This window comes from Crocodylus porosus, unplaced genomic scaffold (assembly GCF_001723895.1).
Source record: "Crocodylus porosus isolate Cpor-Errol unplaced genomic scaffold, CroPor_comp1, whole genome shotgun sequence".
Classification (NCBI taxonomy): Eukaryota; Metazoa; Chordata; order Crocodylia; family Crocodylidae; genus Crocodylus; species Crocodylus porosus.
In genome coordinates this window covers 5645308-5658418 of record NW_017728951.1, presented here as the reverse complement: position 1 = coordinate 5658418, position 13111 = coordinate 5645308, and the positions used below count along the sequence as shown (strand labels likewise).

General features: G+C 38.3%; 1 protein-coding gene across 1 annotated transcript in view; it reads left to right on the top strand.

Moving 5' to 3' along the window:
* The window catches only part of MKI67 (marker of proliferation Ki-67), a 38933-nt gene extending 28863 nt beyond the window's left edge, over nt 1–10070 (top strand). Inside the window, exons 14-17 of the mRNA XM_019555976.1 lie at nt 7–487; nt 2534–2606; nt 3371–6553; nt 9419–10070. Of these exons, the coding sequence (XP_019411521.1) occupies nt 7–487; nt 2534–2606; nt 3371–6553; nt 9419–9555 (3874 nt within the window). The 3' untranslated portion in view covers nt 9556–10070. The remainder of the gene's footprint in view (nt 1–6; nt 488–2533; nt 2607–3370; nt 6554–9418) is intronic.
* Nucleotides 10071–13111: the final 3041 nt, after the last annotated feature.

Genomic DNA, 13111 nt, shown 5'->3' with positions numbered 1-13111 from the left:
AAAGACCCAGCCCGTTGATGCCCTGTCGGGAGTCAAGCGCCTTATGCGGACCCCAAAGCAAAAGACCCAGCCCGTTGATGCCCTGTCGGGAGTCAGGCGCCTTATGCGGACCCCAAAGCAGAAGACGGAACCTGTTGTAGATGATATTGCTTATAAAAGATTGTTTGAAACTCCAGAAGAATGCAAGCAAGTAGGTAACAATGTTTGTGGAGTCTCAGTTACCAAGGCAACAGCAAAAGTGAAATACCAACCAGTAAAAGATATGAAGGGAATCAGCTGTATGATGAAGACACCAAAGGAAATTGTCAGACCCATAGAAGATATGTTTGGTATCAGTAGACTACTGAGGACACCAAGAGAAAAGTATTTGCCAGTTGATGACTTTGTGGGATTGCAAAAGTTTTTGGCAGAGCCTAAACAAAAACGTTCAGATTCTGAACTGGACTATGTTGGTGTTAAGGAAATGTTTGATACTCCTGAGGAAAAGGTAAAAAACCTCATGTCACTTTCTGGCAATTTGGGTCTTTCAGTTAGCATTTTAGGCTAGGAGGAAACAGTAGGTCATCCTTCTATAACATGCTATGTATCACAGTCCATTACATTTCTTCTGGTTATACTCTTATTGCACCAATAATTCATGTTTGAATAAAGTATGCCTTTGAGACATTTATTCTTGATTACTTCTCAGCCTTCTTTTTGATGAGCTAAACAGATTAAGGCATCTGTTTTTCACTGTAACTTTTCCTGAGCCATTGTATTACTTTTTATATCCTCTCAAGTTTTTTCAGTCAGGCATCAAAAGTATCAATTCTGGTTTTTAGTATCAGTTTTATTAATATTGAATGTAGAGGTGAAATCCTATCTGTGTCCTTCATTGTTTTGCTCTTTGTACATCCAAAAGTTGTGTTAGCTTTTTCCATCTAGCTTGCCATGTTCATGTATGCCATGCCCCTAAAATGTTGGCACTGGTTTCCAGAATATGGTCCCCTACCGTGTAAGAAGAGCCTATATGCCTTGCAGATATATACAACCATGTATTTGATGATACATTGTTACTTCATTTATATGCATACTTGATAAGTGCATAATTTAACTACACAACATAATACTGGTCCCAATTTTTTTGCCTGTTGCCTATGTTGTAGCAAACCTGTAGTTACCCGTATATCAGTTAAGTTCATACACATCTCGTGTATACAGTGTCGTCTTTTTCACCATTTACTTTGCAAGCAGTTGTACTATGGTTAACTTCCTAGAAATGGTAAAAGAGAAGCTACTGTTAATTAGAAGCCTTGCAAATGATGAGACTTAATTAGTTTTGTGGCTGCTGGTACCACAGTGCTGACAGGCATAAACAATGTTCATTCACTATGCACTGCTGTAGTAGAAGCAGCCCTGAAAGTAACTAGCTCCCATCATGGATGTTGGTGTGTACTGAAAGTGTTGTTTATATTAATTTCACACAATTGCACTCGAATAGCAAAAGGTGTATTAGAATATGTTTTATTTTTAATTGAACATCTTTACCAAGTGATCCAGGTGGCTGTATGTAACTGCCCTGACCTTGCTATTTCTAGTTCCACCAGCCTTGTCTCCTGGAAATTTTATTAACAGTGATTTTATTTTTTTATTTATGGGTTTTAGATTAAATTGCTGAGCAGATTTGGGTTGAACACTTAGCCATGCAGAACCCCAGTGGAAACACCCCGCTTCAGTAATAATTCTCTCAAAATTGCTTTAAGATCTTGTCATTAGGTTCTTAGTTTAATGTGCACTTTATTGATACTGCTAATTTTTAATCAGGTTATTGTGTGGTACTGTCGTAGATCTTCAAGGCTTAAGTATATTATGTCTGTATAGCTATTTTTTATCCACCAAAGAATGAAATCAGATTAGTTTGACAAGACCTATTTTTTGAAACTGTTAATTATATTCCTCGTCTTTATCAGTTGTAGCCAGCATTAGTTTTTTTTCCATGTTTTTGCTTGAGACCTGCTGTCAGGCTAACCAGCTAATAGTTTCCCAGGTTATCCTATTGCCCCTTTTTTGACTAGTAGCATAGTATGGACACCCTTCTCATCTTCTGCAATCTTTCTGATATTTAAAAATATCAGATTGATACAAGGATTGATAAAAGGTTGATACCAAATGGCCAGAGAATCCTTCGTCTGACACTATAGAGGCTCTTGGGTACAGGTTATATGGACCTGTTGATTTTTTTTTGTTTGTTTGTTTTGTTTTTTTGGGGTTTTTTTTTTGAACAGGCTAATATCTAGTAGATATTGGAATATCCTCCTTAGTTACTAATAGATTTGAAAGGACTTCATGCTTGTGTGATGAATACGTCAGCCTTTCTGTACACAAAAACCTTTATTGAACGCTTCCCCATTTCTACATCATTAACAGTGTCTTCTCTCTCTGGTAGTGTCCTATGCCACTAATAGGTTTTATTTTTATTACTATAGATTAAAAACAACTACTTTTTCTTAGTTCTACCAGCCATAGATTTATTTGTTATTTTTAATCCTGTTAGGTCCCATCAACAGAAGTTACGGATCTCTCACAAAAAAAAGTGTTTCCTTGTACTGATTCCAGAAATGAACGTAGTAAGTATATGTTTACATATTAGTACAATAAACATTCATAGAGCTATACCTTTTGAAATTTAAAAGTATACAGCAAATAACTAAAATCAATATTTTTTGTGGAATTATTAGTAAATATGTATTGCTGTTATGCTTACAGTATTACCTCTAGATAAATCTCTACATACAGTATGAAAATAGTGCCATTTAAAGTTAACATTTAAAAATGAAAGATTTTGAATGACTTAAAAAAGCATAATAAATAACCTTTCTGCAGTGGGTTGAGGCATGGATCAGGCCTGATTCAGTCATAAGAACGCTGTCTACTGAGTCATCTAGCACTCTGTTTATGTAAGATTTCTTACTACAAAACGCAGTGGGCAACTTTTTCATAAAATGAGGTCAGCTTTCAACGATTTTTTTCAGTGCAACACTGTTAGTTAAGGTAGCTTTTGATGAAATGTATTTTAAGTAGATTAACAGGATTTTGTGCAGCACGTCAATGTAACTTTTTTGGCAGAAGACCATGGGAAAAATACAGTATTTGAAATTATGACACGAATCAAAGTTTTGGAAAGAAAATCTAGGATTAGCTGCAATAAAGAATGTACAGCAGAACCTAAAATTAAAGTTCAAGATAGATCTGGTAAATCAAATGTAAACTATTAATCAAATTCAAACTATAATCAAAATGTATGTCTGTAAATTAGAAGAATGAAGCTAAGGGCATATGAACTGAAATAGATCCATGCACAATTAAAGGTTATGCATTTTTCTTTTTGTAGGAGAAGAGAAATCCTCACTCTGTAACAGCAGTGAAAAACTGTTTCTATCACTTAGAAAGAGGACTGGAGGACAGGAAAACTTAGAAATGCTAGACTCCATAGTTCCAGCTGAAAGAAACAGAGTTAAAACCGAACGTAACAAACAGTGCTCTACAGATGAGCCTTGTTCAAAAGAAAGATCCCAAAGACCAAGAAGGAACACTCGTAGAGCAGAAACAGCAAAATGTATGCAAAGAGATGAAGATGATTTTACCAAGAATCTCATTGAAGCTGTTCCAATGGAAGAATTGGAAAACAAAAAAGCAAAAATTAAAGTGACCAAGAAAAAAGGGGAAGCTTTAAAAAGAAACTCCAGAAAACAGTTGGCTGAAACAGAAGAAGTTGTGAAAATGGATTCTGACAGTGTAGGAAATATCCAAGAAATCAAAAGAACTTCAAATGAAACTGCAGTTAAAACACAAGCACCTCTGGAAGAAACTGAAGCAGGAAATAAGGATGTAGGAACAGATCAAAATTGCAAGTCAAATTACTTACTTTCTGAAAATGCAAATGAAGTACCTCTTAATGTTTACAACTTGCAGGCAAATACAAATCCAGTAAAAGAAAGTAATCCAAGATGTAGAAATAACAGAGGTAAAAAAGGTGTAATTGTGTCTAAGGAAAATGAATTTTCAAAAAATGTAAATGGTAAAGAAGCAAGTCAGACAAAAGATCGTAGTATAAAAAATATAAATGATCAAGATTTCATAATGGCTCAAACCGCTGACACCTACAGTCTTGATTCTCTTAGTGACAGTAGGAAAGAACAACACGCTGCTCAGGTTGCTTTCAGTGGAACAAATTCTTTAAATGAGTCGCAATGTGGATTTGAGAGAGAAATAAGCAGTGAAGAAATAATACCTCAAATGAAATCAGACATTGAATCCCAGAAAACTGCTACCAAAAAATCTTCACGAACAGAGAAAACTTCCAAAACCAAGAAAGATCAAAAGGATTCAACTACAGCGGGAGTTCAAATTGTTAAAGAGGAGAGTACTGTTCTTAGACTTAGGAGTACAAGGAGAAGTAATAAGGAACAAGAAGCACCCAAAACAAATCACAATGAAATTCTGGAAAATAATCCAACAGAAAGCAAAGAAAATACATTGAGAAGAGGGAAAGGGAAAAAAGTTCAGTTTCAAGTTAAAGAATCTAGCTCCATTTCTCTCAGAGGAAAACATGCTGTACCTGAAGGTGACAATAAAGAAGCAAATCATGAAGATGGTCAAAATGAGACATCAAAAAAAATACCTGCCCAAGCAAATGGAAGAAGGGGCCAAAGGAAACAAGTCGACCTTGTGCTACAGGCAGCTACTTCCTCTTCTGTTACAGGAAACAGCATATTGCTTGAAGACCCTAGCAAAGATGAGACTGCCACTTCCTCTATTAAACAGAATTCCTTGAGAAGCTGGAAAAGGGAAGTTGTTTTCACATCACAGATGGCTAATTCCACTTCTCTTAGAAGAAAACATGACTTGTTAGAAGGTAATGATAAAGAGGAGACTCTTCAGAAAGATGAAAAAGTGGTTTTGGAAAATACTGCTTCCCAAACAAAAGTTAGTGCATCAACAAGAGGCAGAGGAAAAAAGGCTCATTTCACACAGCAGGCAACAAGTTCCTTTTCTCTCAGGGGAAAACATGGCTTGACAAAAAGTAATGATAAAAATGAGATTGCTAATGAAGACCAAGGTGCAGGTTTGGAAATGAGTGCTGCTTCTACAGAAGAAATTCCAACGAGAAGGGGAAGAAGGAAAAACGTTGCTTTAGTGTCACAAGAAGCAAGGTCCACTTTGCTACAGACAAAATGTGTTTTGCCTACAAATGGTGTTAATGAGGAGATTCTTAAAGAAGATCAAAACATAGCTTTGGGAAATACTACTGCCCAGACGAGGGCTAACTCAGCAAGAAGGGAGAAAATAAAAAAATCTGATTTCACACAACAGGTAGCAAGTTCCCCTTCAGTCGGGGGAAAATGTGGCTTGGAGAGAAATGGTGTTGACACTAGTGAAGATCAAAATGTGGCTTTGGAAACTGTTCCATCTGCAAGAGAGAATCTGTCAAGACGGGGCAGAAGGAAAAATGCTGTTATCTTAGCACAGACAAACAATTTTACTTCCCAAGGAGGGAAATGTGACTTGCTAACAGCTAATGTTACAGAAAAGGTTCCTGTGGAAGATCAAAATAAGGCTTTGGAGAATACATCTGAGGCAAAAGCTGGTGCATCAGCAAGGGGTAGAAGAAGAAAGGCAGATCTAGTAGAACAGGCTACAAGTTCCCTTTCACACAGGGGTAAACGTGGCTTGCCAAAAAATGATGGTAAAGAGGAGATTAGCGACAATCAAAATATCATTTTGGAAACTGTACCCTTTTCAAGCGAGATTCCACCTAGAAGGGGAAGAAGGAAAGGGGTTGTACCCTTGTCACAGGCAACCAGTTCTACTTCTCAAAGGGAAAAATGCAGCTTGTCAGAAAGCAATGATCAAGAAGATACTCATAAAGAAAATAAAAATGTAGCTTTGGAAAATGCACCGCCCCCTGAAAAATCTAACCCGTTAAAAAAGAAGGGAAAGAAAAAGATGGATCTCCTTTCACCAGCAGCTGGTTCCACTGTTCCCCACAATCAGTTCAGTCTGCCAGAAAATGATGGCAAGAGGGAGACTCCTAAAGGAGATCAAAATATGCCTTTGGAAATTACATCCTCTGCAAAAGGGAAGTCATCTGGAAGGGGCAGAAAGAAAAAGACAGATGCTTCTACTCTTAGGAAAACTGATGACTTGCCAAAAGACTCTGGTCAAGAGGAGTCTCTTAAAGAAGACAAAAATGTGGCTTTGGAAAATGCACTGTCCCACAGAAAACCTGATCTGTCAAGGAGGAAAAGAAACAAAAAGATTGAAGTCATATCACAGGCAGATAATTCCCCTTTGTTCCAAGATAAAACCAGATTGCCAGAAGATGATATTAAAGAGGTAGTTTATACAGAAGATCAGAATGTAGTTCTTGAGCATACTACTGCAAAAGAGATTATATTAAGAAAAGGCAAAAAGAAGGAGATTATTCTTCCATCCCAGGCAGCTAGTTCTGCTCCTCTTGGGAGAAAACGACACTTGCCAGAAGATGAAAGAGCAGCCAAAAAAGTAAAATCAGGTATGGCAAGGGTTTGTTTTGTATTCTTTAGCACCAAAGTATAAGTTTGTGTGTGTGTGCACGCGTGTATATCTTTGGAATGTTTTAGACCAGGTATTCCTTCAGTTTGTTTATGGGTTCCAGACTGTTTTGATCAAAATAATTAACACATTGATAACACTGTAGGCCTTTATAATTATATTACCATGTCTATAGAGAGAGAGGGAGAGAGACATGGTAATATAAATTATCTGAACTAGTGTAATGATTATGTAAGAGATGGCATCACCCCTTCCTTTATTACAAAATAGTTTCTATAGTTTGAACTTTATTGCACACATCAGGACTTTTTTTTTTGGATTCCCCTGTAGCACCTTGCAAGCACCTACTCCTTCATCCCCCTTAATTTTGGGGATGCCCTGCAACTCATTTTTCCCCTTGGCAATGGTTCCCATTTCCATGCCAAGGGCTGTGGGATCATGCGTTGTCCACTTCAGTTATTCTGTTTTACTTCCTGTTTTAGGAGATGTGACCTATCTGTCTTCCTCCTTTTTCTTCCTCCTTACTTGTGAGAGAAATTATTCAGGGAATTAGCATCAAAAGCTCTAAAAGGATGGACAGATATCAGGTAGAAGTATTAGAACATAAGAAGTATCATAGTGACTCAGATCAGTAATCCATCTAGCCCAGTATCCCATCTCCAGCAGCAGTAAACATGAATGCTGTAGAGGGAGAGCATTGAACTGGATATCTTGAATGATTTGTCCTTATTCAGTATCTTCCCTGGCATCTGATTTAAAGATGCCAGAGAAAACCTCTCTAACCAGTTTGTTCACCATTAGTACAGCATGTCAACCTGTGGGTTGTGACCCAAAAGTGTCACAAGAACATATAAAAGGGTCATGAACAAACTTTTAAAAAATAGATCAACAAATTTTAAAAATAGATTCTCCTTTAAAGGAGAAAAAATGTGGGAAACTGGCAGAGTTCCAGCCTGCAAGAGCCTCTGTCCCACACACTGGGGGGTTGGGTCCTAGAACCAGTGGGTTGGGATTGAGGGGCACTGGCTTGGGACTGGTCGTCAATGTTTACAGGTGGGTCCTGGTACAAAAAAGGTTGAGAACCACTGCATTAGTAGATCTTGCATTTGTTAATTTTTCTGATCCCTTTTTGAACCTGGCTATGCCATCTGCCTCTGCTCCCTCCTGTGGCATTATTATTCTTGATATAATGTTGAAAAGCAGTGCGAGTCATCCACTAGTTACTTAAGGAGGTGATGCCTGAAACGGATCCTGAAATTTTAAAATCGATTTGGAAATGAGAAGTAAAACAGATATAATATTGCTTCCCCACAGCCTGGCTGACATAAACCATGTTAGTTTGCTATGTGGGCCAAAATTTAATTCAAAACAGGATATAATGTATGAAAATGATCATTATGTAGAATTAAATATAGAAATGCTATCAGTAAGGATTTCACAAGCTTGGTGAACCAGAAATGTATTTACATAACTATATTTTCTTGTATACCACATGCCCATGAATAAGATGTACACTTTGCTTTGGGAAGGCAGAATGAAGAAGAAAAGATTTTTCCAGTTTTCTGGCTGAAAGTTGACTGAATGGAGCAGCTTATTTAGGAGCTCATTTGCCTTCAGCCAGCTCATTGGCTGCTTTAGGCAAAAGCTAGTTGTACTCTCTCAGTTGCTGCCAAATTGGCAGCAGCTTTTGGCTGTTTGCAATTTGGCAGTCTGGGAGAAAATTTTTTAAAAAATGGACTCCCTCTTGCTGAATGTTTATCATGGAGAGGAGTAGAACCCTCAGCAGATATTATACATCTCCATACTTGTATTCTGGTGCATAAATTAGCCTGCCCAATTAACTCCACAGTTTTGAGGGTTATTCTTTGGCGGGTGTGGGGGGGAAGGTGCATCTGGTATGCTAGTAAATGGAGTATGAAGTCTTTAATGTAGTAAAATGATAGTAAAAATCACATGTTTTGCCTGGCACGGTTCTTGGGGTACATGTGATATCTTTTATTAGATCAATTGAGTAGTTGGAAAAATGTTCTTTGCAAGCTTTTGGGAATAAACACCCTTCTTCAGGCATAGGGAGTCTGCTCTTGTTCTGAAATCTCTAAGGACTGAAAAAATATTAAGTGTGACAGGAGGTCAGTGAGAATGGAAATTGGGAAAATGAAGGGTGGAGAAGTGAGGGGAGGAGGAGAAACCATATTTTGCCTGTCATCAGTTTTCTTCCTCACGTTTTATTCCTTTTCCTCTTTGCTCTCAACTGCTTATTTTCCTTCTGCACTTGCAGTCTCAACTGATATCCCATTCATGTTGCCTTCTGCTTATTTTTAGTTTCTTCCTTAAAATTCTGGATGATCTTCTATAGGAGATCTTTCCAACAAGTAGCACCACTCTGCCAGCAGTGACTGTTTCTTGGAAAAACTTGTTTCCTTATGCACATATCCATAGTTTTTTTTTATATGAAAAACCTGACTTTCCAGCTTCCTTTGGGTTGGTATCATTACTTTGTATTCTTCATTCTCTACATGGTGAAATATTCCTAAATGTTTTTAGTAGGTATTTTTTTAGCCTTTCATATATATCATCAGGAAAAAAAAGAGCTAAAATATACTAGCTAATTGGGTTTGGTATCCTCATTAACATTAGCCTAGTTTCAAAAATAGCTATAAATCTTTAGGGATCTATCTTAAAAGATATAGTTTGTGCAGAAGTATGGCTCTCAGATAGTTTGTTGTATTCATGGACATCAGCTCTGGGATATAGCCATTGGGGACATTTCTTTGAAATAGTGACACTGAAGATTGAATTGTTTGATATGTGATACACACTTACATTTAGTATTTTTGTTTACAAGGAGAGAGCGGTGAAAGCAGAACTTTGCTGAGAGGAAGAAGAAACAAAACTCAGGAAAGAAATGACAAAGAAGATGCAAGCCTGATTCAGACTGGAATAGAGAGGAGAACAAGAGCAAGTACAAGAACAAGAAAGTAGCCTTATTTAGTAGTTGGAGAGCAACTTCTGAAATATGTTCAGGATTTGATTTTGCAATTTTTTTATGTAAATGGATGTACATTTGGATTTTAAAGCAATTGGTGAATTTTCATATAATGGAGATGCATATTTTAACCTGCTTTATGTATATCATTTAGTTCTTTTAGTCTCATAGTTTGACAAGAAGTGGCATCCAAACCCTGAGAGAGAACCACAGAAGAAAGAAAAATGTCATACACAACTTGAATTTGTTGGCCACACATTTCTTTTTTCTCTGCTCATTAAAGCAGTCTGGCAGCTATATTATCTTGTATCTGTCCATGGACAGCACTTGTCTAGTTGAATTTTAGTTGAGCTTTATTTTTTCAGGGAAGTTTTGTAAATATTCTTTAAAAAAGTATGGGTTTTTATTGGCAAAACGTTTATGTGGGAATTCTGATTTTTAATAGCTTCAGTTGATTGTACTGCAGAAAATGCAGATGTTAAGTCATTAAATTTTGTAAATGTTCATTAGATTTCTAGTGTTTTGTGATTTTAAGTCTGCTTTTAGATTCAAGTGTATTAGACCCTCTGAGGAGCAGAACCCTCAGCAGATTCTTTATGTATAACTACTGTTGTTTCCTCTCAATCATAGAATCACTGTGTAATTCTCTCATTCTTCCAAGTCATGGCTGTCTAACTTGTAGCCCATGGGCTCCAACCCAGGTGCCATTCCCACTATCAGTCTGTCTGCTGCTGCCACCAGGGTCTTCAGGCTCCTGCTTCCTCTTCCATTTTTTGCTTCCTCCCCCTTCCCATTGGAAGAGAGGGGGAGGAGAACTCAGAAATTGGGGCAGTCCTGTACTTAAGTTGCATACTATACTTAAAAAAAAAATCATGCCTTTATATGAAGAGTCTCCTAGAATGTTATGGTTTCCCTACTACATGAGGGAAGACTGCTTCTGCTCAGCTGTTCCAATTATATATGATTTGATACAAAATGATCAAAATATGATATAATGAAATTAAGCTGTTCCTCTCCCTGCTGCTCTTAATTGCTTTAAGGAGAGCAGTAATAAATTAAGAAGCACACAGACTTGCAATATTGTAGCTCTTTGTGTAGTTTAGAGGTTTGGTTTGGTTGGTTTTGTTTTCTAACTAAAAATCAGTGCCTGTACCCTGAGATGATGCAGTTTAGTCTTCACCACTGGAGACCCCCTTGCATCTGTAGTACTGGAGTTTCTGATTTAGTGAAGAATTAGTATTTCCTAAAGCCTATGCCACGCTCTCAAGGTTCTCATCACCTATCCTTGCAGGAGCGGGGTGGAAGGAAGAGGTAGGACCAGTAATGAGTTAGGGTAAACAAGAAAATATTGGGCTTAGAAGAGAAATATATATTTTGCTTCTTTTAAAGCTGTATGATGCAGGTAAATTTTAGGTTGAATGTAACCAGACAGAATTGTTTGTCGTTAATATTGGCTTCCTTGTTTATTGGATGCTGTACATCATTAGGGCTGGTCTCTGAGAAAGGACAGGCTTTTTGGTACAATAGTGTTCTTATAACAAACCTGCTTTTAACATTCCTGATAACAGGAACTTTTTTTTCATTGTTATAATGAAAAAAATCAACTAAATGTATTATAGCAAACACTTGCTTTTAATGAGCTTTTCTTTCTGGCTTGTGCAGTTTCACTATAATCAGGTTGTACTACGTATAGCTTTCGGGTTTTTTGTATAAACTGTCTTACATCCATGCTCTAACATTTTTTGTTTATAAATTTTATCTGGCGTCTTATGCTACCTTTGGAAACCACATAACTGAGTTAAATTTGTTGTCAAGAGTATGTTGATGCAGCCCAAGCTGAAATTACCATTTGAGTAGTCCTCATCCTGCTTTCCATTTGTTGCTTCTGGATTAGCTGGTTGTCTCATGTGTGCTTTCCTATTCCTCCAGCATCACTTTTACTTGATGTCACCTTCTCATTTAAGTTCCAGGAAACGACCTTTCCACTTTGCGATTGTAGCTCATGGCAAGTTCAAACAACAGAATCCATTATAACATCCATGCCCTGCATACTTCCATTTTCCTGTCTTGGGCATCCTTCTGTGGAAAAGTATGCCAAGTTCTCATTTTAAGAAGCCCTCAAATGTACAGACTTGCCAGAGTAAGTAATAAAGAGAGCTTGGGCATGGCCCATTGCTATATCAACAAGCTCCAGCTGAATTAATAGAATACTTAAAATGGAAAAACAACATCTGTAATGCTTCCAGTACATGTGCTTAGTGTCAGGATCTGGATCAAGTTTTGGTTTTTGGGTTCTTTTTCTTGCCAAAGATGCTTCTGAAGAATTCTAACTCATCATCTGCTTGATAGTTTGCCACTGATATCAGAAGTACCCAGTCAAACACGGGCCCAGCATAGGGAAGTTTTCCTCCCACAACAGCTAAAATTTCTGGCCCGCGCAATACTAAGCCCAAAGCAAGCAGCTTGAGCTGTTTTCTGCAGGGGGTGTATTCTGAAGGAGATGTCAACTAGTAATAATTTTAAAGGTGTTACACATTACCCTGAGGCTATGCCAAGTGCAGTAGAACGTTAAGCGGTGTAAATACTAGTACAAGCTTAGAACAGTCACACTTTAAGGCTTACAGCTATTTCTGATCTACACAATTTGGACATTTATTTTGCTGGGATCCTTTGACCCTAGCTGACATCCTGCCTCTTGGGCAGTGGGCTGGACTTGATGATTTTACGAGGTCCCTTCCAGCCCTAATGTCTGTGAACTGACCTGCCACTAAACCAGGGGCAGGCAATTATTTTGGGCCAGGGGCCACTTACTGAGTTTTGGCAAGTCATCAAGGGCCACATGACAGGCAGCTAGGGGCAGATAAATATTAATTTTCTAAATTTTTTTTTAGGGGCCCCATGGGCCGGGTAGAGTGGCCTGGTGGGCTGAGTTTTGCCCACATCTGCACTGGACGACTGGCTAGCAGGAGTGTGACTAGAAGTGACATCTTCCTTGTCCTGCATGGCAGTTCGCAGCCACTAGGAAACTACTTCATTGCTGTTGCTGTGGTCTTTGTTGTTGCACCATGCTGGGCCCATGAATATGTAATGCATGGTGTGGCTTAGAGCCAAAGGTATGGTTCTTGAGGATCTGGGCCAACTTCTCATGATAGAGGACAACAGTTCTCACTGCATCTGACACTGCTGGCATCCCTGCCCCTTATGTACTGTAGCTTCAGGGATTTAATTTTGATCCAGATCTGTAACCAGTCCCAATGGTGCCACACACAGATCACCTAGTTCAGCCTTTTGTCCTTTGGTCCTCCCCTGTCCCTAGATTGTGACTCCAGTTTGATGCCTGTATGATGGAGTTCAAGCAGGACATAGGCTGATTCTACGATTCTGGCTGCCAAATGTAGGTAGGAAATAGCTGGCTTGTATTATTGGCTGCTTGCACTGACTGCATAGGGTCGTGCTACTGGGTTTCATAGATTTCATAGACATTAGGGCTGGAAGGGACCTCAGGAGATCGAGTCTAGCCCCCTGCCCAAAGGGCAGGAAGTCAGCTGGGGT